General features: G+C 36.1%; 1 protein-coding gene across 2 annotated transcripts in view; it reads left to right on the top strand.

The window, feature by feature from the left end:
* Nucleotides 1-11,084: 11,084 nt before the first annotated feature.
* The window catches only part of RXFP2 (relaxin family peptide receptor 2), a 63,156-nt gene continuing 50,592 nt past the window's right edge, over nucleotides 11,085-23,648 (top strand). The window contains exon 1 of one of the 2 annotated variants that reach the window (XM_036457001.1): nucleotides 11,085-11,231. In XM_036457001.1, coding sequence (XP_036312894.1) covers nucleotides 11,189-11,231 — 43 coding nt within the window. In that variant the 5' untranslated portion in view covers nucleotides 11,085-11,188. The remainder of the gene's footprint in view (nucleotides 11,232-23,648) is intronic. The other variant, XM_036457002.2, reaches the window with a different exon arrangement.

The following is a 23,648-nucleotide window of genomic DNA, read 5'->3' on the forward strand; positions in this document are numbered from 1 at the left end:
TATCTGTCATTTTTGTTTTGTTTGATGCATTTATTGTTAGTTTATTAAGCATGTCTTTAGTTTAATTGGGAAAAGAAACGCAGCCAGATTATTTACTGAATTTCCCCAGAAGAAACACGATGTGGGGGAGGGAGATATGTGGTGATCCTGTAAAATGGATGCCCACTCTGAGAGAGCTATTAAAAAGTCTCATGTTGGCTGAAACCGGTTTGGCTCAATGGATAGAGCGTTGGCTTGCGGACTGAAGGGCCCCGGGTTCGATTCCGGTCAAGGGCATGTACCTTGGTTGAGGGCATATCCCCTGTAGGGGGTGCGCAAGAGGCAGCTGATCGATGACTCTCTCTCATCAATGTTTCTAACTCTCTCTCTCTCTCTCTCCCTTCCTCTCTGTAAAAAATCAATAAAATATATTTAAAAAAAAAAAAAAAAAGAGTCTCATGTTGGACATTACTTTCCAGGAGAGAAGGGCCCAGAGAAGCCCTGATCTTTGGCCAGTGTCACATAGCCAGTAGGTTGTGGAGTCAGGATAGGAACCTGAGCCAGGTGACTCTAGAGAGCTGCTAATTTGTGCTTGGATCTGGTAGTACACTGTCCAGAGGAAAGGGAGACAAAAGTACCAGCAGTTATGATACAGGCTGTGGGGAAAGCAACAGACATTTTCTGAAAGAATAAACTCTTTGGCAATACGAAGAAAGCTGAGTATGATTGTTCCCCTGGGGATTTGTTAAGACTTCCTGGAGGAGGGGGATTGAACATGGCTTCAAAAGGAAAGGCAATCTGCAAGATAATATGTGAGTGAGAGAACAAAAGAAGAGTGTGTGCAGGTATGAGGAGGTCTATTTGTGAGTGAGAGGGACAGCTGTATTTCAAGGGACTGTTGGGAACTGCCCGACAGGGCTCCTCTGACCAGGGAGCATCCACTACTGCTCAAATCTTTCCCAAAACAACCAAAGAAACAGCACTTTCTTGAAGGGGAGAGTGGTTGTGATCAGAAGCCTAGCCTTACCTTCAATTGGGAAGAATCAGATACCCCCTGGGACCCTCCAACCACAACACCCAGGGTCCAGCTACAAACCCACAAACACCAGTTCTCAAACAGAACCAATACATTGACTCAGATGAGCTCTGCACCTTCTCACAGAAAGGTCAGATATCTCCCAGAGAAAGGTGAGGTTTTCAATCCAGATTAAAGGAAGAAATGCGTGCAACAGGATCTAGAGGTTCAGAAGAAGTCTTTGCCCCACAGAATTCATGGACATGGGGCCAGTATAGTCTGTGAATGTGGAAGGCGATCCACAGGGCTGCTGGTAGAAGGGAACTCTAGAAATCAATCCATACCTGGGCTGGGCACAAAAAGGCAGCCTGAAGCTTTACTAATAAACTGATTGTGCTATACCAGGGGGGAAAGACATGCGCAAAGAAGTAAGCAGAGTCACACACAGTGCTGGGGCAAAAAGTCATGAGTTCATGCAATACTCTGGCTCTTTTTTCTCTTTAAATCCATGCTTTTAAATACTAATCCCAGTACATAGAATCATCCAATTAAAAACAGTATCAGAGACTGCAGGGGAGAGTTGTTTTTGTGGAATCTGGGGATAAGAGCTGAAAAAAACTATCAGAAAATCAGCTCTGGGGTAGTCCATACCCCCAAACCAATATTAAGTACAGCAGGGAAAACAAATTCTAAATACTGGGTATAGAGGACATATAGCCCAGGATGTCAATACAGAAACACTGCCACAAACTGTTGAATCACAAACTGACTCTTGTGTAAATACAACCACAGGCTGGCTGAGTAACAAAGAAATACTGCCTCCTTGTAAACAAGTAAATGAAATGGAGGCAAGCAATATGTCAGGGAAAGAATTCAGCAAAATGGTCATTAGGTCACTGAAAATGTTGGAAGACAAATTAACATGAAGAAATGAAGAAGAACCAAGAAGAAATGAAAAATGACATCACTGCAATAAAAAACTCAATAGAAAGTCATAGCAGTAGACTAGAAGAAGCAGAGGACTGCATCAGTAAGCTAGAAGATTAGGTAGGAAAAAATACCCAAGCAGAGCAGTATCTAGGAAAAAAAGGTTAAAAAACAAGAGGACAGCCTAAGGGAACTTTGGGACAACAAGAAACGAAACAATATCCATATAATAGGGTGCCAGAAGGAGAGAAAACTGAAAAAGGAACAGAAAACCTGTTTGAAGAAAGAATTACAGAAAACTTCCCTGATATAGGTAAGAAAAACTTACACAAATTCAAGAAGCTCACAGAGTCCCAAATAAAATGAACCCCAAAAGACTGATGCCAAGGCATATTATAATTAAATTGTCAAAAACCAACAAGAAAGTAAGAATCTTAAAAGGGGCCAGAGAGAGACAGAAAGTTACCTATAAAGGATCCTCCATCAGATTAGCAACTGATTTCTCAACAGAAAGACATCAGGCCAGAAGGGAATGGAATGGAATATACAAAGCCATGGGAAGGAAGGGACTGAATCCAAGAATACTATACCCAGCAAGGATTTCAATAAAAATTGAGGATAAAATCAGGCTTCAAAGAAAAAAGAAAAAAGACCAAAGGTAATTTATCACCACAAAACCAGAAATGCTAAGGGGTCTGCTGTAAAAAGAAGAAATAGGAAGTGAAGAAGGAACACATGCATAAAAAATGAAAATGGTGACAAACAAGTACCTATCAATAATAACAATAAATGTGAATGGATTTAATATCCCAAACAAAAGACATAGGGTAGCTGAGTGAATAAGAAAACATGACCCATTTTTCTGCTATCTGCTGGAAACACACCTCAGAACAAAGGATTCACACAGACTGATGGTGAAGAAATGGAAAAAGACTTTTCATGCAAATGGAGGGAAAAAAAAGTGGGGTAACAATATTTATATCTGACAAATTAGATCTCAAAGTGAAGGACATAAAAGAGATAGGGATGACCACTTCATAATACTAATAGGAGAAATCGAACAAGAAGATATAACTATGGTAAACATATATGCACCCAATACAGGAGCACCCAAATACATAAAAAACAAAACAAAACAAAAAAAGTTCTGGAAGATAACAAAGGAGACATTGACAGCAATACAGTCATAGTAGGGGACTTTAATACCCCACTATCACTATTGGACAAATCCTCTAAACAAAAAACAAAAAACAAAACAAACAAACAAAAAATCAGCAAAGAAATATCAATCCTAAATGACACACTAGATCAGATAGAATTAATTGACATCTTCAGAACATTTCACCCAAAACCATAGAATATACATTCTTCTCAAGTGCACATGGATCACTTTGAAAGATAGACCATATATTGAGACACAAAGTCTGTTAAAATTCAAAATGAGAGAATCATATCAAGCATCTTCTCAGATCACCAGGGCATAAAACTAGAAATCAACTACAATAAAAACAACAAAAAATCAAACACCTGGAGGCTAAATAGCATGTTATTAAACAATGTTTGGGTTACCAGATAGATCAAAGAAGAAATAAAAATCATCATGGCAACCCAGGACAATGGAAACACAGCAATCCAAAACTTATGTGACACAGCGAAAGCAGTCTCAAGAGGGAAGTTCATAGCTCTACAGGCCTACCTCAAAAAACAAGAAACAAGGTGATAAATCATCTGACCCTACAACTCCAAGAGTTAGAAAGAGAACAGCAAGAAAAGCCCAGTGTAAGCAAAAGGAAGGAAATAATAAAGATGAGATTGGAGATAAATGAAATGCAGACAAAAAAAAAAAATACAAAAAAATCAACCAAACAGCTGGTTCTTTGAAAAAAATAAACAAGATTGATGAACTTCTACCCAAGCTCACCTATAAGCACAGAGAGAGGACCCAAATAAACAAAATTAGAAATGAAAGAGTTGAAATAACAACTTATCCCATAGAAATAAAAACAATTATGAAAAAATACTATGAACAACTCTATTCCAAAAAAATATACAACCTAGATGAAATGGACATATTATCAGAAAAATAAAAGCTTCCAAAACTCAACCAAAAAATATTAAAAAAAAAAATCTGAATAAGCTGATAAGTATCCAATGAATTGAAACAGTAATAAAAAATCTTCCAACAAACAAAAGACCTAGTCCAGACAGCTTTACATGGGAGTTCTACCAAGCATTCAAAGAAGAACTAAAAACTATCCTCCAGACTATTCCAAAAAATTCTAGAGGAAGGTTCACTTTCAAGCTCTTTATATGAAGCCAAAAATTCCCTAACCCAAAACAAGATAAAGACTCCACTAAAAAAGAGAACTATAGGCTGATATCCTTGATAAACATAGATCCTAAAATCCTCAACAAAATTTTAGCAAATCAGATCCAGCAGTACATTAGAATGATCATACACCATGACCAAGAGGGATTTATTCCGGGGATGCAAGGATGGTACAATATCTGCAAATCAATAAATGTGATACATCACATAAACAAACTGAGGGTCAAAATTCACATAGTCATATCAATTGACACAGAAAAAGCATTTGACAAAATTCCACACCCTTTCTTGATAAAAACTCTCAGCAAAGTGGGAATAGAGGAATCATACCTCAACATAATAAAAGACCTATGTGACAAACTTATAGCCAACATCATACTCAATGGGAAAAAACTAAATTCATTTCCCCTAAGAACAGAACAAGACAAGGATGCCCACTTTCACCCCTTCCTTTTGACATAGTACTAGAAGTACTAGCCATAGTGATCAGACAAGAAGAATACATAAAAGGCATCCAAAAGGGAAAAGAAAAAGGAAAACTGTCCTTATTTGCAGCTGAATGATACTATACATAGAAAACCCCAAAGACTCCATTAAAACATTATTAGACCTACTAAATAAATTTGGCAATGTAGCAGGATACACAATCAATATTCAGAAATCTAGGGTCTTTTTATACACCAATAATGAACTCATGGAAAGTGAAATGAAAAAAAAATCATTTACCATTGCACCAAAACAATTAAGATAACTAGTAATAAACTTAACTCAGGATGTAAAAGACCTGTACTCAGAAAACTACAGGACATTGAAAAAAGAGATAGAGGAAGACATAAACAATTGAAAGAACATACCATGTCCATGGATTGGTAGAATGAACATCATTAAAATGTCCATACTAATTAAAGCAATCTATAGATTCAATGCAATACCGATTAAAATACCAATGGCATATTTCAAAGACCTAGAACAAACTCTACAAAAATTCATCTGGAATTTAAAAAGACCCTGAATAACCACAGGTTCCTGAGAAACAAGAACAAAGTTGGCGGGATCACAATACCAGACATCAAGCTATATTACGCAGTATTTGGTTCTCAAAACTGCCTGGTACTGGCAGAAGAACAGACATATAGACCAATGGGACAGAATAGAGAACCCAGAGATTGACCAAGCCATTATACTCAATTAATACTTGACAAAGGAGGCAAGAGCATACAATGGAGTCCAAGACAGTGTCTTCAAAAAATGTTGTTGGGAAAATTGGACAGATACATGAAAAAAAAAAATGAAACTAGACCACCTACTTACACCATACACAAGAATAAACTCAAAATGGATAAAAGAGTTAAAAGTAAGATGGTAAACCATAAAAATCTTAGAAGAATCTGTAGGCAGCAAAATATCAGATAAATGTTGTAGCAAAATCTTTGTCAATACAGCTCCAAGAATAATAGAAACTAAGGAGAAAATAAACAAATGGGATTGCATCAAAATAAAAGTTTCTGTATACCAAAAGAAACCATCAACAAGACAATAGAAAAACCCACTGCATGGGAGAGCATGTTTGCCAATGTTCTATCTGGTAAGAGTTTAATCTCCAAAATTTATAGGGAACTTATACATCTTAACAAAAGGAAGATTAACAATCTAATAAAAAAAAAATAGGCAAAGGACCTAAATAGACACTTTTCAAAAGTGGACATACAGAAGGCCAATAGATATATGAAAATGTGCTCAAAGTCACTAATCATTCTAGAGATACATATCAAATGAAAATGAGGTACCGTCTCGCACCTTTCAGAATAGCTATTATCAACAAGGGAACAAATCAACAAACAACAATTGCTGTCAAGGATGTGGAGAAACAGGAACCCTCATACACTGCTGGTGGGAATGCAGACTGGTGAAGCCACTGTGGAAAACACTATAGAGTTTCCTCAATTAAAAGTGGAACTCCCATTTAACCCAGTAGTACCACTTCTAGGAATATATCCCAAGTACTAATCAGAAAGGATATATGCACCCCTATGTTCATAGTAGCACAAATTACAATAGATAATATTTGGAAACAGCCTAAGTGCCCATCAGCCTATGAGTGGATTAAAATCAGGTGGTACACCTATGCAATAGAACATTACACTGCTATAAAAAAGGAAGAACTCTTATCATTTGCAACAGCATGGTTGGACCTGGAGAACATAGATCCAGAGACATAGAAGCATCAAACAGACAATCAAACCTCAGAGGGAAGGCAGGGGTGTTGGGTTGGGGGAAAGGGGTGTAAGAGATCAACCAAAGGACTTGTATACATGCATATAAGCATAACCAATGGACACAGACAGTAGCGGAGGTGAGGGCAAAGGTTGAGAGGTGGAAGTGGTCGGAAGGGGTCAATGGGGGGGAAAGAGCTATATATAATACTTTAAACAGTAAAGAATTAAAACACACACACACACACACACACACACACACACACACACACAAACACAGTCTCTGCTGGAACATGGCACATGCTACGCATTCATTTTGTCCAAATTAGTCGCATGGCCAAGGCAAAAGTATATCCATGACCTGTAAGAGGCACTGGCAATTCACACAACAAGAAGTGGGAGTATATAACCTTTTTGCAGGAAGTGAAATAATTGGGAGCAGTAATTAAATCTACCACCATATCTCCAAGATGCTTGTGAAGTATCTCTCCTGGTTTTGTCTTCATACCACTGTGAGAACAGTTGACATTACTTCTTAATCTCTCAATTCATTCTTCAAGACGGATGGAGCTATTCTTTCTTCCAATGTTCTTCAACTGAAACAGATTGTTCCCTTCCATGAAATGCCATAACTCCTTGCCCACACCTTTTATTTGGGTTCTTCCTTGACGTTTTTGTTTTTTTAATTTTGTATTTGACTTTATATTATACACCATTTAAAATGATAGTTTTCCTGGGTACACAATTTTTAGATGCCAGTTATTTTCTTTGACTGCCAAGTGCATTTGCACTTCCTTTGGCTTCCTCATTCTTGAGAAGTCTGCTAGTATTTCAATTTCCCTTTCTGAGTGATTTTCTTTTTTATCTGGTTCCTTTGAAAGCTTTCTCTGCATATTTGATATTATGCCATTTCAATATAAAAGGCTAGAGTGTGGATTTATTTTTATATGTACAATGTACTGTACATTTCCCCCTAGATATGCTAGTAAATTTTACATTTCATCATTTCTAGAAAATTTAACCTTTATATTTTCAGATATTGTCTCGTCTTCATTCTCATTATTCTGCCCCACCCCAGAACTCTGATTAATTTGCCTTATATATTTGTTTAATATTCTATATCGTCATTCAGCATTTTCTTTTAGTTTTGTCTCATGTGTCTCTTTAGACTTAATTTCCCTCATTTCAAAGACTCCAGAGACACAGTGAAAATTGTTTTATGCGAGCTATCCTTTCCAAGCAAGTGCTTTACTTTTCAAAGTATCTAATCAGTATACTGCCAATGGCAGATGTCTCAGTGATGCTTTGTACTCTGGGTTTATAGCTATACTCCCTATCCTTGAGCTTTCCAAGAATTGAAATTACCAGAGAAATGGAGTATGATTTAAATTATTTTAAATGTAGAACATCAGAGTTAGAACAATTAAGTTAGACTTTCTTGTTTATAATGGACTGGTTTGCTAACTGATTATGCACTATGTTACTGCAACCATGAAATTCAGTTAGTTTTGCTCTGCCTATAGGATGCAAATAAAACTGTTATCACTGCTGAGAAAGTTACTCAAAATATTAATTGTATTTAATGATGAGTTCATGATATAATGTCACATAGAAAGGCTAAGCATTGTAGCATGGCTGAATTACTAACATTTTACAATAACTTCTTTATGGTAGGGAGAACCTTAAGTGAGCATTGCATTGTTAGCCTGCTATCTCTAGTTTGGTATTCTGATATTTATTATTTTATAATTTCTCTTTTTGAGGAGAGCATATATCTATTAATATAATTGGTTCATTGAATAGCATGGTCTTTTCCCCTCAAAACAGAAAGTAATACAAAACAGCTAATGGATCAGGTTTTGATTTAAAAAAAAAAAAGATAGTTTGATTGTAGAAGTGTGAGGTCTTTACAAGTCTGTACTGAAATTAAGCAGAGTGTTGAGTAAATATCCTAACTGCAAACATTAATTTGGAAAGATAGAGAATTGTGTTCCATATGAAAAACACACAATTTTGAAAATGTGTTAAAATTGGGCTTTCTGACCATACTTAAATAAATTATGTTCTGAGTTTTAAAACTTTATAGGTAACAATGGCTTCTAAGGTGAATAAACATTATAGCAGAAGTTAAGAAAATACCCCACCCCAACTTCTGGAGCCAGGTAATTAGTACTTTCAGTTAATAAACTCCCTAGAATTAGCCAGAATTATATTGAATTGTGCCATATAGTAAATATTGTATTGATGTGAGCTTTCTTACAGTTACTAGAGGCCTGTTGCATGAAGAGATTAGTGCAATAGGCCTTCTTCACTTGGCTTCCAGCATTGGTGTTCCTCCAGCACCTGGGACCCTGGCCCTCACTCCTGCCAGAGTCTGCCTTCTTCGTCTTTGCTGCAGACTCAGGCCGGAGTCTGCAGTCTTGTCTTCAGTGCAGCACTCCACCCCTGTAGATCCCTTCACCCTGCCCTCCCTCTCATAGTAGGCATCCTGCCCCACCTGGAATAGCTGGGCAGCAGCCATCCTTGGCCTTCTAATTTGCATACTCACTCTGATTGGCTGTGGGTGTAGCGAAGGTATGATCAATTTACATATTTGTTTATTAGTAGGTAAGATTTTCAAAAGCCTGAGTACTACCCACAGAAGACTAGAAGAAAGAAATGAGTTAGTACAGTCAGGGATAAATAAAATACAATTGCATGAACCTGACATTAATATGCAGAGATGAATCAGTTTGTACAAGTATCCTGCCCAGCTCTGTATGAGGTACTCTTTAGAGCTTACTTTCCCTCAATGTCTCTAAGAAAAAAATAAATGCATTCATCATTATTTAAACACATACATTATATCCATGTATACCTTTCTATCATTTCAACTTAATTTAAAAAGCTGTAGATTCACACTAGAATAATCAAAGGTAAAATATATTAAATAAAACATGTTTCAATCCTTGAACTTTCTGCCTTTAGAAGCCAGTAATGAGACAAGGATGTTCTTAATTATTATTTATAATTATTAAATTCTGAATTTTTGTGTTAATTTTTCAAAATAATTTTGAAAAGCCTGACACAAAGAGATGATGATTCAAACTTTTAGTAATTTAAATCTATTTCTAACACTTAATATTCACACAAAAATATCTAAACTAATTTCTTTGAAATCTTGACATTTATTCTTCTCAAAGATTATGTTTTCAAAGAACATATATTTGAACTTCTAATAAAGTTGTGGCAGGCAGTTCGTGGTATTTAATGACACTTAAAAAAATCATGCTCAAAGTTTTCAGGACCGGAAACTAGCATCTATCATACTGGCAGCAGAACACAAAATGTCAGAAAAACTCACCACTCTAATTTTTTTAAAGCGAAGTGAGGCAGTTTTTATCTAAAAGATTTGAAGGTTAGTTAAGGGGAAAAAAAAAAAAAAAGGTGTTTGAGATGTAAAAAATATCTTGAAATATTTCTTCTCATCTTTATTCTCTTTGTTGCTCTCTCTTTGGGTTTGAAAGATAAGATGAGAACACATTTAAATGTATCTGGAAAGAGTCTTGGAGAATTAACTCACTTCTTAAAAGAGAAAAGAGTTAACTATATTATGTGATAAATAAAATATTTTCTATTTAAAATTCCTTTTGAGTCCTTATTCCATCGAAATTTGAATTGAAAAAAAGCAAAATGAAAACCCTGTCTCTTATGATTTATGATGATAATAGCCCGTTATCACAGGAGAGTTTTCCAACCATGTTGTTACAACACGGCTAATAAAAACATATAAGAGAGTCTGTAACATTCACTTACAAAATTCTCTGTTCAGATTAGAACTACATCCTGTTTTATGTGTTTAAATAGACATTTTACAATTGGTAAAATATGTGCTCGGTAAATGAAATTCTACAGTGTCCTTTTATAGAAGTTTTTATGATAACTAGGACTGACTGAATCCTACAACCACAAGTTCCTTTCTGTGCTTTAACTTGCACTATGCTGTTTCAGAAGCTGCTTTCAGGACTAAAATTAAGATGAAAGTTTTCTAATAGCTGTGCAACACAGAATTGAAAGCCCAGAATGAAGTTTCCCACTTTAAAAAAAGAATATGATTATAGAGAAAGTTCAGGAAGTTTATAATACTGTGGAAATGTCTTACAGTAAAAAAACTATTAAACACAAGTCCATGTATTTTAATTTTTACTATCTTTCTGTGTCATTTTAAAACATTTCAGTGAATTTGAATAGAAGTGTATTTGCCAGGAGTAGCTTTGTGTCAGTTGTTTATTGCATGAAAATATTCTTACAGAGGGTATCACCTATTCATTGTAAATCTATATCCCTTCATATTTTCAGAACCTCTGTTTATGTTTGGATTCAAATAAGAGCAAACTGAACTACATGCTTGAAGGAGGAAAAATTAAAGTGATTTTTAAAAACTAAAATGTTTCTTATCTAAGAATAGCAAACTCTTATCTATGTCCCTCTGTACATACTATTTTGAAATAATGACCAAGAATACAACTGAATATTTAAATTAAAATGAAAAAAATAAAGATAGGCTGCACTGTGACAAAACACAGTCTTCCCTTGTGCCAGTAAAGTGAGCATGCTCAGTTCATTGGGAGGCACCGAAGTTACTCCTCCTGAGGTATAAGGAGGACACGTCTAATAACTCAATTGCTGTGAACCTATTCCTATTATTCTGGTATAAAGCATTTCTTCAACTGCAGATTGATTGCAATGTTCCTTCTACTTTACTTCATCGTTTTGATATATGTCAAAGGTAAGGCTGATGTTTTCTCGCTTACATGAGTGCAATTCCAAAAAATATAACATTTCTATCCAGTTTTATCATATTTGTAATAGATTCATTGCAGTGTTTGATAACAACCCTCCAGTCTGCATTGTCATTTTCATTGTCACTATCTCTATCTGCTTAAAGTCTCATCCTAGCAATTTATAGGTGCAAGAAAATTTTCAGGAAACTTGACTTTTATATTATTAAAATTACAGATATAATATATTTTAAAGCAATGTTAAATATATCAATTATAATGGAGAAAAATTTTAATATGTGAAAACAAATGAATAACAAATTAAAATTGTCTTATAAACTCTCAACCTGTTGTAATGTGTTTATAACATTTATGTAATTGTTAGTTGCTATGTTTTGTTGTAAACGTACTTACATTGAGAATTGCAAAGTCACAGACAAATAAAAAAATCATTATCTTTCCCAAAGAGCAAACCTATCTAAAATAAAATTATTAAAAACATACAAAAGTGTACAGATTTAGATAATTTTCTGTTTTTAACATTTTTATTTCAGCCTAACTGCTAATTTTCAGTGGTATTTTTATAGTAAAACTGAGAAAAAAATAACATTTAATCTTTACCTGGTTTAATAAAGATATATAAACTTATTTTGCTATGAGTAAATACATAATCTATTCATCATACTCAATGCATACTGGATTTATTATTACTATTCCAAAATCTATTTAAGTTTAAAATTTCATTGAGACTTTTTATAAAAAGAATACAAGTTAGAATTTGAAATTATTTTTATTTTCTGAGAAATTTGTTTTAGGTTTTAAAAATATTCAATTTTAATAAATGAATTTAATAGAATATTATAAATCTTGAAATAAAATACAGTATTTATGAGAAATTATTTAAGAACTTCCAACTAATAAAATATTTAAGTTTTAGCTTGAATTTGAAATACTAAAACTTTGTTTCAAATTATTTTAAAGCATTATTTTAATACACTTAGCACAATTTTTGTTTTGTGTTTCATCTCTCTTCCAGGAAAACTTGTGCTATCTAAGGAGAAAAAATTATAAACTAATTTTGTATAAAATACAGATGTAGAAAACTGTCTATTTCTTTGAATTAAGGTCTTCCTTCAGAAGTTCATGTCCTATGCACATTTATAATATTCAATTTTTTATAATTAAAAAATAAGTAAACAGTTAAAAAGTAGCTTCTTGAATTCAATACACTTTGTAGAGGTTATCTGTGCCCTTAAAAAATTCTTTAAAGTACAGGAATGCAACTATAGTTAACCAGGTTTATTATAATGCTGCCTTTACCTCTGGTAAAGTAACTAACTGATTTTGCTTAGGAAAAAGAAAAAGTCTTTATGAGATGAAAACATCTATTACTAAAATAATGTCTTAAGATCTATCACACTGTGTTCTTTACACTAAAAAAAGGAAAATAAATTTTAAACAGATTATATTTTTAATATCTAAGTAAATGTCATATTTGAGATTCATAGTACCAAACTGTTAAGTATTGATTAATTGTAATCCCCTGGAAAATTTTACTTTCTATTTTACGTTACTTTTTATTGCTAATTTAAACCTTTATATTTAAAATTACTTATTTTCAAGGCATGTTAATCAATGCTTTGATATCTCACTCCTCTTTATATAAATACAGTAGTAATTTGATATATAATTAGCAAAACTTTTTACTTTCTCACAATAAAAGTATGGACACAAAGCAGTAAAACTACTTATAGTAAACAAATAAAAGTATTTTAAATTTAAATAAATATTTCTGATAGATATTTAGGTTAGATCTAAACAAAAGGAAAAGGTAGAAGTTATTTGATTTCCCACCACCCCCATCCTTCTGGCCATGATCACCCTTGAGTGATTAAAGAATGAACAATATCAACTCTCTTAAGCTATAGACACTATTCAATAAGTAAAGATAAAATATCGTTTTCTAAAATATACTTTATTGTCAATTTATGCATTGGGTATGCTTGCTAACTAGTCTCAAGCTGCCACCCAAAATAACTTTTTGGTGTGAACTAATTATGGACAATATTACAAATCAAAAACGTGGGCTTATATGGGGAATTAAAGCACAAAGTATGGAGAATGCTACTTGGTAACTACCAATTGTTACTTATTCAAATAATTTGCTAACCTTGAAAAAATGTAGTCATCAAAGAAGTCCTGAGCAGCATTTTTAAGTGAGCAGTATTTGACTGCCCCCTAATGGACTAGTTCAAACCTCCACTCCGGAACTTGAGAAAAGGTTTTCCAACTAAATTTTAATTTCACACAATTGCATTCATGCTGCTGATAGCTGTGAAAATAAGTTATATCACCAACCAGTCACACTGAGAGACTGAAGCAGCAGCACTAATGAAAATGAACTATCCTTTCTGAGGGCTGCATCGAGCTGGCTGTGAGACACCCTAAACACTCAGAAGTTAAAGCCATGAAGATAAGTCCTCCAGTAAGCAGTAACTAACCACATCTTATGACCGATGTTTATTCTTTTGTTCATCTTATTGTGAGTAAATATGATCATATGTAATAGAAGAGTTTAAGGATTCTCCCTTGAAGTGACAAAATTGGTTGTCACCTGAATTTTAGAGATAAAATTGGGATACTTTTCAATATCAGCTTTCAAATAAGCTGATATTGAAATATATTTTTATTCTAAAAAATTGCATCCTGAATAAAATTCAACTAAGACTAGTTTTTGTGTACACAGTTATATAATAACTAGAGGCCCAGGGCACAAAATTTTGTGCACTGGAGGGGGGCTCCCTCAATCCGGCCTGCCTCCTCTCACAGTCTGGGAATCTTCAGGGGATGTCCTACTGACTGCTTAGGCCCACTTCCCTCAGGCCTCAATCTGGCCTCCCTTCAGGGGAGGCAACTCAGCCCATCAGGAGAAGGCACCCTCCCCCATCATCCCAGCACTGCTGCCACTGCTGGCCCTCACAGCCGCCGCAGGTGCTGGCCTTTCCTTGGCCCTCGCAACTCTGCTGCTTTGTCTGAAAGGACATCCAGGAGGAGGTCCAGAAGACGTCCAGTCTATCTTGTCTAATTAGCATATTACCCCTTTATTGTATAGATAAAAGCAATGAGTTTTTAGGCTTACATATATATATACGTACATTTGAGAATCCAAAACAGCTTGGTTTCCTTATTTGTTAAACATGAAGCTAACATTCATCAGACAAAATGAATCTGCTTTTACAGGAGAAATAATAGTGGAGTCAGAGGTACAATTATCTGAAAATAAAATATAACTCTCTCTTCCGTGCTTTACTCACATTCACCCATTTCTCAGCCCTATAATTCCAGTTATTCAGAATGTACAGAAAAATATTAAACCTGCAGTAAACATTTCTCACCAGTTCTGAATGGCTATTTACTTTGCCCAGAAAAGTTCTGTGTAAATAGAATACATGTTTGATAAGGAAAAGATATATTTAACTAATTCATCCTTTCTCTAATTCCAGTTTATTTAATTTAATCTATAAAGATTAATTTTTTTTTCATTCCCATAATTTCAACAGAATTTAAAGTTGATCTGGTTTTATAAGCTTCCATTCTTACTTAATGATGTTCTTCCTTCTATTATTTCTTTGAGAATTTAACCATCCAGATTTTTAACTGCTTTTGAAAGCACTGTCATCTCCTGGTTCCCCAAGGATCAATTAGCTCTTCAGTAGAGCGCTGGAAACGTTCATGAAGTTGGAGGGATTTTTCTCCCACACGTCTCTATGTGAATGATCTCTTAATTGCCTCAACGAAGTCTATTGGAGTATTCAGATCTGAGCCTTTAGTTTATAATAGCATCTCAGGGATTTTACACTGTGGTGATTCAGTTCCAAAGCTCATGCCCAATCTACAGTCCTGCTGGCCATGGGCAAATCTCAGTCTTGGTGTCAGGCAGAGCTCCTTCATCCCCACTCACTGTCAGGGGTAATTCCCTGCACATAGCTTCCTTTCTGTCCCAGCCTCTGCAGTGGGGCTGCATGCAGGCCCTTTCTCAAATAGCTCCAATAGCTCTCTATGCTTATCCATTGACAGCTTTCTGCCAACAAATGGGTTAGCTCCTCTCACAACAGTGGCTTTTCCTGTATTGGTGTTCTGTGGAAAGTTCTCCCATCTGTGAGCTGGATGTTTTAATGGAAACACATGTTAATCTTTCCTGTATCTATGGAGCAGATATGTTGTGGGGAACATATTTAGGATTTGTTCACAATAGATCATCTTGACCCAAAAGCTCAGAAAAGAAGGTAGATTTTATTCTTCAGCTTTCACTTGATCTGAGATTGAACGTGAGAGACCACACACATCAGAGATCTGGAACTGTGGGGTGAAGAGCTGTGCAAGTATAAGGAGTTAGAATAGGAGAGGCAGTGGAGTGGCAAGAAGGTTCCATTTAGGGGCTAGCAGACATATGTTCAAGCCACAGCCCTGATCCTTACCAGCCTTTGGCCTTCGGTGTAACAAATAACCTCTCAACCTCAGCCAGCATATTTGTGCAATTCTTGAGTTTCTGAAAACCACTGTGGTGATGTTAAAAAAACAAATTCTAGGACTTCAACCCCCAAGGTGAGCAGTGGGATTCTGCACCCCAGGTGACCTGATGAACCTGTCCCATGATCACACCACTACAGATACTGGTATTGGTAGAGTATAGGTAGGCTTCTTTACTATAAGAAATGCTAGTTCCTTGTTGAACTCTTTATGTGTACCTGGATTGTTAATTAAGTTCACCTGGATCATTTAACACATTAATTCTACCTGAAAACTTTCTTTCTTTTTTTTTTAAATTTAGAGACATATTAATTTAGCAAGGAAATTGCTGAAGCTACATTGTCTAGTAATCAGTATACAGCCACTTGATAGAGAATATAATTATAGCTTAACTATAAAGTAGACTTGATATTAATTACTACTTCCTCCTTAAGAAATAAGAAAAATTGCCGAAGCCGGTTTGGCTCAGTGGTAGAGCGTCGGTCTGCAGACTGAAAGGTCCCAGGTTCGATTCCGGTCAAGGGCATGTACATTGGTTGCGGGCACATCCCCGGTAGGGGGTGTGCAAGAGGCAGCTGTCTGATGTTTCTCTCTCATCGACGTTTCTAGCTCTCTATCTCTCTCCCTTCCTCTCTGTTAAAAATAAATAAAATATAATAAAATTAAAAAAAGAAATAAGAAAAATTTAGTAAACCTATGACACATGGCTGAATAAGAGTCTCTTGGATTTGGAGCAAGATATTCTTTCTCATTTATCACCTGGTTTTCATTGTCCACTATTTTGTCCAAATATGGTCCAGCCAGTCGACACTGGACTAGTCATTTACCTATAGCAAGATAAGAGTGATAATTCAGGATTCTCTCTCTCTCCCCACACTTTTTCTGTCTCTTTCTTATTCACCTGAGATTTTCTCTCCTAACTACATAGGCAAACATAATATGCCTATTATTATAAATATTTCTACTCTTGACTTCCTTGTATGTAAATTCACAAAATACAAGAAGTTAATAAAATATTGATCCTCTTTCATTCTGCCTTTGAAGTCCACTGCAAAATTGTTCTTTCAAACCCCTCAAATTCTGTCAGAAGGTGAGATAAGTTAGTCTTTATGTAAACTTGCTCATAGACAGGAAAAGAATAATAATACAGGCTGAATGTTACTAAGAAACTCTGTTCCCTTATTCCAAAGCAATTTCTTTATGATTTTCTTTATAAAAAATATTTTTTTCATTTTTTAAATATATTTTTACTGATTTCAGAGAAGAATGGAAAGGGAGAGAGAGATAGAAATATTAATGATGAGACATTAATGATAGATTGGCTGCCTCCTGCACACCCCCTACTGGGGATCAAGTCCAAAACCTGCACATGTGGCCTGACCAGGAACTGAACTGTGACCTCCTGGTTCATAGATGGGTGCTCTACCATTGAACCACACCATCAGAGTATCATTTTAATTTTTTAAATACAATTGACATATAGTATTATATTGGTTTCAGGTGTACAACCAAATGATTAGACATGTAATTTATTAAGTGATTATTCAATTAATCTTGTACCCATCTGACACAATAATTAGTTATGAGAATATTGTTGATTATATCCCCTATGCTGTACTTTATTCCCATGATTATTCTGTTAACTACCAATTTGTACTTCTTAATCACTTCATCTTTTCCACCCAACTACTCATCCTCCCCTCCCATCTGGTAACCATTAAAATTTTCTCTGTATCTATGAGTGTGTTTCTGTTCTGCTTGTTCATTTATTTATTTATTTTTATTAAAATTATTGATAGGTATGTATCTATTGCCATTTTATTATTCATATTATTTTTCTTCTTCTTCTTCTTCTTCTTCTTCTTCTTCTTCTTCTTCTTCTGCTTCTTAAAAAAGGCGATTTAAATTTTATGTAATATCAGTTTAGTGGTGAACTTCTTTAGATTTTTGCTATCTGGGAAGCCCTTTATCTGTCTAATTCTAAATGATAGCTTTTCTGGGTAGAACAATCTTGATGTTAGGTCCTTGATTTTCATCACTTTGAATGTTTCTTGCCATCTCTTCTGGCCTGAAATGTATCTGTTGAGAAATCAGCTGACAGGTCATCTACTCTTCCCCTAAATTTATTAAGCATCCTTATAACCAGTGTTTTGAACTCTGCTCACTTGTAGGTAACTAACTGCTTTTTTCTTGCTGCTTTTAAGATTATCTCTTGCCAAAATGGGTTTGGCTCAGTGGATAGAGCATCAGCCTGCAGACTGAAAAGGTCCCAGGTTCAATTCCAGTCAGGGCATGTACCTTGGTTGTGGACACATACCCAGCGGGAGGTGTGCAAGAGTTAGCTGATCAATGATTCTCTCTCATTGATATTTCTAACTCTCTGTCGCTCTCTTCCTCTTTGTAAAAAAATCAATAAAATATATATTTTTTAAAAAATAAGTTTTTAAAAAAAGATTCTCTCTTTGTCTTTAGTTTTTAGATTTTAATTATGATGTGTTTTGGTGTGTGCCTCTTTGGATTCATCTTGTTTAGAACTTTATACTTCATGGATTTCATGTTTATTTCCTTCCCCAAGTTAGGGAAGTTTTCCATCATTATTTTTTCTTTCTGGAGTTTTGATGTGTGGGGCTGATACCCCTTGCTCATCAGGGGAACTCCACAACTGAGATATCCCTCCTGATTTTTATCTACCACATATGCGTTTTTGGACCATCTGGGCTGTGTCTCCACCTATCCTACCAGTCTCAATGGGCTTCTTCCTTAGTTTTAGGATTTTTTGTTGTTGTTCAGCTAGATATCAGGTAGTTCTGAATGATGGTTCTGTAGTTTAGTGGAATGTGATTTAGTTGTGGGAAGATGCAAGTACCACATTTACCTAGACTGTCATCTTGTCCAGAAGCTGTTTTCTGTTTCCCACTTAAAAATGACACTCTTACTGCAATAAATAAAGCTAAAAGTTATCTACTAAGAGATATAAGCTGCCCTCTATAAGAGCACAGAATTATGTGGATGCTATGGTATTTATGCATTGTTTGTGTGAATTGCAAGAGTTTTGCAAAGAGTAATACAAGAGAAAATTACTTGTAGAGATAGAGAAAACAGTATGATAAGCCAACGTGGGTCACCTTACCCCAACCTACATGGAGTCCATGTGGATTTTAGAAGAAGCTTTCTCCAATGGTAGACAGCTTTAAGCAAAAATGTCAACATAAGCCCTAGCTGGTTTGGCTCAGTGCATAGAGTGTTGACCTGTGGACTGAAGGGGTGTGTACCTTAGTTACAGGCTCAATCCCCAGCCCTGGTCAAAGCTTATTATTTTGGATTTTTATGTCACAATCATATAATTCATGAACATTTATAGTTTGATTTCTTCTCTTCCAATATTTATACAATTGATTGACTTGTCTTGCCTTACTATGTTTGCAAAGTTCTCCAAGAAGAATGTTGAACACGTGCGATAATAGTGGCATTGCTGTTCTGTTCCTTATCTCAAAGGGAAAGCCTTAAAAAATTCACATCAAGTGCATTATATGCTACTAGAGGCCTATGCTACTATGGTGGGGTCTGGCTGGCCTACCCCAATTGGGGCCATTAGGTCAGGCTGGTGGGGCAGAGGGGCCATGAGTGGTTGGCCAGCCCCTGATTGGGGTGTTGGGGGCTGATCAGGGGCTGGGCCAGCTGGAAGAAAGGGTCTGATCAGGGCTGAATCAGGCTAGTTGGCTGCCAGAGTGCATATCATAGCCACCAACCATTCTGGTTATTCGGTCATTTCAGTTGCTGGAGATATATATATATATATATATATATATATATATATATATATGGTTTTATAAATATTGTTAATTAAATCAAGTAAATTACCTGCTATTTTTAGTTTGCATGGTTATTTTAAAGTAAGGGTCTGATGGTTTCCTCTCTGGAGTCCCTGTCATAAACAAAGTTAAAGACAAGTGACAAAGTGGGAAAAAATATTTGTGAGTTACAGAACGGAGGACCAACCTCCCTAAGGAATTCTGGTGACATTGCCAGGTCCAATTTTCTTGCACAGTTCCAAACACTGTATTCTAGGTCATAGGCTGTCAAGAAGAAAAATTTCACCAGCCCATGAACATAAATAAGTGAATTTTTCATAGAGATAACTGTATTCTTTCAAAGGATTGTGTTTTCTTCTGTGGATATGCTCTCTCTAATTTTTAACAAGTAAAGACTCTTTTTTTCTAATGAAGCATTATTATAATACATGGCAATTTAAAATTTATAATGTTCTTATTTGATAGTCTAAAATATTAGTGACTTTTTGCAGGTCCCTCTAAATTCTTTACTTGATTTGATTGATCTAAGAAACTTCTGACCTAGTGTATATGGATTACATTCAGGGTAATGACAGAGAAAAATAAACCAGTGCACTAAAGAGTTAAGCAGAAGAGGGACCTTTAGAAAATATGGAGAAGGAGGAAGTAAACCAGAGCAGTGAGATTTCACAAAGCCAAGGAACAAATTGGTTTCAACCTGGCGACTGGTTAATTCAAATGCTGCAAAGAACTAAGTAAAACAGAGACTTTAAAATGCCTATGCATCTAGTAACAAAGAGAATATTAGTGACTCTAGTTAAAGAATTTTAGTGGCTCAGCAAGGCCAAGGATGAATGTTGTGAATTTAAAAAAAGAAAGGGTGATGAGGAACTGAGACATTTAATTGTATGATTTTTTTTTCCGATAAATTTAATTTTGAAGGGAAGTATGTTTTAGCTTTTGTGTGGATACAGGATTTAGATTGATATGCTGCTTGGTTTGTTTGTTTGTTTGTTTGTTTGTTTTGAAGATGGAAGCTGATTGAATAAGATTACTGTTAATTAAAAAAAATCAGTGGAAGGACAAGGATTTTGAAGCTATAGGAGATAAAGGAAATGATTAATAGAGAGAGATTCTGGGAAGATGAGATTAAATGGAATTCTATAGAATACAAATGGAAGGCTTCTCTGCAAGCAGGAAAGGTGACCTTCATCCTTTATGCATCACAAAAGAAGGGTGCAGGGCCTCAGCCTGGGACTGTGTGGCTCCTGCACAGCTCTTCACCAGTAGTCTCAATGAGTGGTGCCTACACTTGTGGTACATCCTTCCCAGTTCACATGCAGGCAGGTTAATTTGGAAGTCAATGGGACTAGAATTTGCAAGAACTACAATCAAGAAGAAGAATAGCCAGGGAAAGTCTCTTGAGACAGATCAGTTAATGAATCAGAGAGGAATTAGGAGAGAGAGGGAAACAAAGGGAAAAAAGTACCACCTTCTCTCCTCTCTACATTTCCTGTGCCAGAGTTCCATTAGGCTTCACCCTTTCTAAGTTATCCTTCTTTCATCCATCAGAGCATTCATTCTCTGAGCTCACTGTGCCCAGGAAGATTTTAGGAAGAAGACAGTCTCTCAAACTCATGCAGAGCAAGAGAGTTATTTAAGATTTTAATCTAAAAGAACACATCTCTAAAGATGAAGTTAATCAGTTTACTCATCATACAAGAAATCTTTTTGGAAGAGAAGATTTTATTGTGCCTTTATATATACTTAGAACCCATCAAAAGGACCATGGCATTTAGTTTGTGACCTAGGTAACAACACCCAATCAAGGGGAACATGGAGCTGAAATCCATCCCTTGTGAGGGTGATATTGACAATTTGAAATTCGATTTCCTTCCTATTGATAATTTAAATCAACATATATTAGGTCTATACTCTGTACCACAAAATTAGACATCATTTCCCCAAATCTGACTGTTCAAACATCAGGCAGCCATCTGAGGAGGGAGATGGGGTAATCCTTTCTGCAGTAAATCTGGGAGTAAGATCCTGGGGTGGTCACTGTTTCAGAAGAACATGACAGAAAGAGGGGCTTAGAGAAATTCAGTCAAGGCAGGAGTCTTTGAAATGAGAGGAGGAGGAGGAAATATGGGTTTGGAATTGAATCTGAATCCTACACATTTGGGTTGATAAGGCCACACAACCTGTCAGGGCAGGGAGGACCAAACAAAAGCAGAAAAGCATAAGATTTCTAAGTTTAAAAACAACTGATGGGACAATTTCTCTCCCCTCACCTTAACATAAAAGCTTCTTTTTTTGTTGTTGTTTTGTTTTTCCTATAACTATACTTAATTTTATTTCTCAGACAAGAGAGCATTTGTTTTTGGATTGATTTAGGAATCAGTCCCAGGCACTCCCACCTCACCCACAGTGTGAGTCTCTTCAGTCTCCTCAGGTCCTCGGTTCCAGCAGGTCCAGGATGGGGAAGGCTGTATCTATCTCCCTGGCCTTCAGTGCAGTTCTTCCCCTGAGCTCTGGCAGTGGATACAAGCAGTTGGGCTAGGGCAGTGGTGGCAGCACAGTAGCAGTGGTGGTGAATAAGTGTATAGCAGGAGTGATAGCCCTGCCATGTCAGTGGCAATCGTGAAGAGGTCCCACCAGTGTCTACTCAGGCGCATAGTCCTGGTTTGTGTCCTTGGCAGGTGCTTGGCCCCGGGGCAGGATGCACGTGGGTTTGGGCCCAGGCTGCAGTGAGTATGGGTTGTGGTAACTCTGGGTGTCTAGGTGATGTTTCTCCCTGCAGCCTCCTCCAAAAGAGGACCTTATAAACTCTTCAAGATGGCAGTCTTCAAGCAAGAGCCATGCCCGGGGAGAGGCTGTGGAGGTAGCAGCCTCTCCTTGTCCAGGAGAGCACACATCATCAGACTGTCCCTAACACACACACACACACACACACACACACACATGTCCACATACTCTCTCTCTCACTCCAGGCCTGCCGGCCCATGTTGGAATCAACATAAAAGCTTCTAAGGAACACTTTACTAGTTTCTTTCAAATAAACATTAAATTGTAGATACCTACAAAGGCCAGCTTTTAGTGACACTAATAATCTTCCCCAAAGTAAGAATGCTTCTGGCAGGTGGACTCAGCAAACGAGCTGGATTCACCTTGGTGTCATATCAGAGCTATTCTGAGTGGTGCTGCTGCTCCTCTCAGAGATCCTAGACCCTGAGCTCCAACTTTGGGAAGTTTACATCTTAAAAGGAGCTTTCTTCAATTTCTTGTTTATTCCCAACCAACCCATTCATTTACTCATTCACTTATCCATTAAAATCATTACTGAGCATAAAGTAAGTACCAGGCACTAAATAGAACAAGAGGGATTTAGGATACAAAGAGCAGTGAGTAGGAAATAGATTGGATTTCTTTATTTTCCTAGCACATAAAATTCATACCTTGAGATGCTTTCAGGAAGACATTTTCAAATGAAAGAAGGGGAATTAAGAGAAATACAATCAACCATTTCTGTTTGCATATAGTAAGCCCTTCCCCTCCTCTTCCCTCACCCATACTAGCTACATGAGACCCAATATTTTCTAGGGAGAAGAAAATAATCTCTATTCCTCCTGTCTGTGATAGCCAATTGCTTGGCTCCCTTTAAGGGAGTCTGCATCTGTGAAGTAGATATTTAGTTGGGTCCAGCCTTCAAAGGACTCCAGGTTATTTCCATGGTAACCCTATAAGATTAAAGAGCTTAGGTAGCTTGCTCAAATTTACACAGCTAGTAAGTGGCTGAGAGAAGGCTCATTCAGACCATTCCATTGCGATCAATATTTTCATTTATTTTAATTTTATTAAATTTATTGGAATGAAATTTGTTAATATGAATATATGTATCAAGTATACAATTGTATAATACATCATCTGTATATTGCATGATGTGTTCAGTTCCCAAAGTCTACCCTCCTTTCATCACCATATATTTGAACTGTTTATCCTCTTCCATCTTCTCCCTATGCCCTTCTGATAACCACCATATTTTTGTCTGTTTCCATGCATTTGTTTTGTTTATTCTGTTTTATACCTCACATATGAGTGAAA

This window comes from Pipistrellus kuhlii, unplaced genomic scaffold (genome assembly GCF_014108245.1).
Source record: "Pipistrellus kuhlii isolate mPipKuh1 unplaced genomic scaffold, mPipKuh1.p scaffold_m20_p_3, whole genome shotgun sequence".
In the NCBI taxonomy this organism is placed as follows: domain Eukaryota; kingdom Metazoa; phylum Chordata; class Mammalia; order Chiroptera; family Vespertilionidae; genus Pipistrellus; species Pipistrellus kuhlii.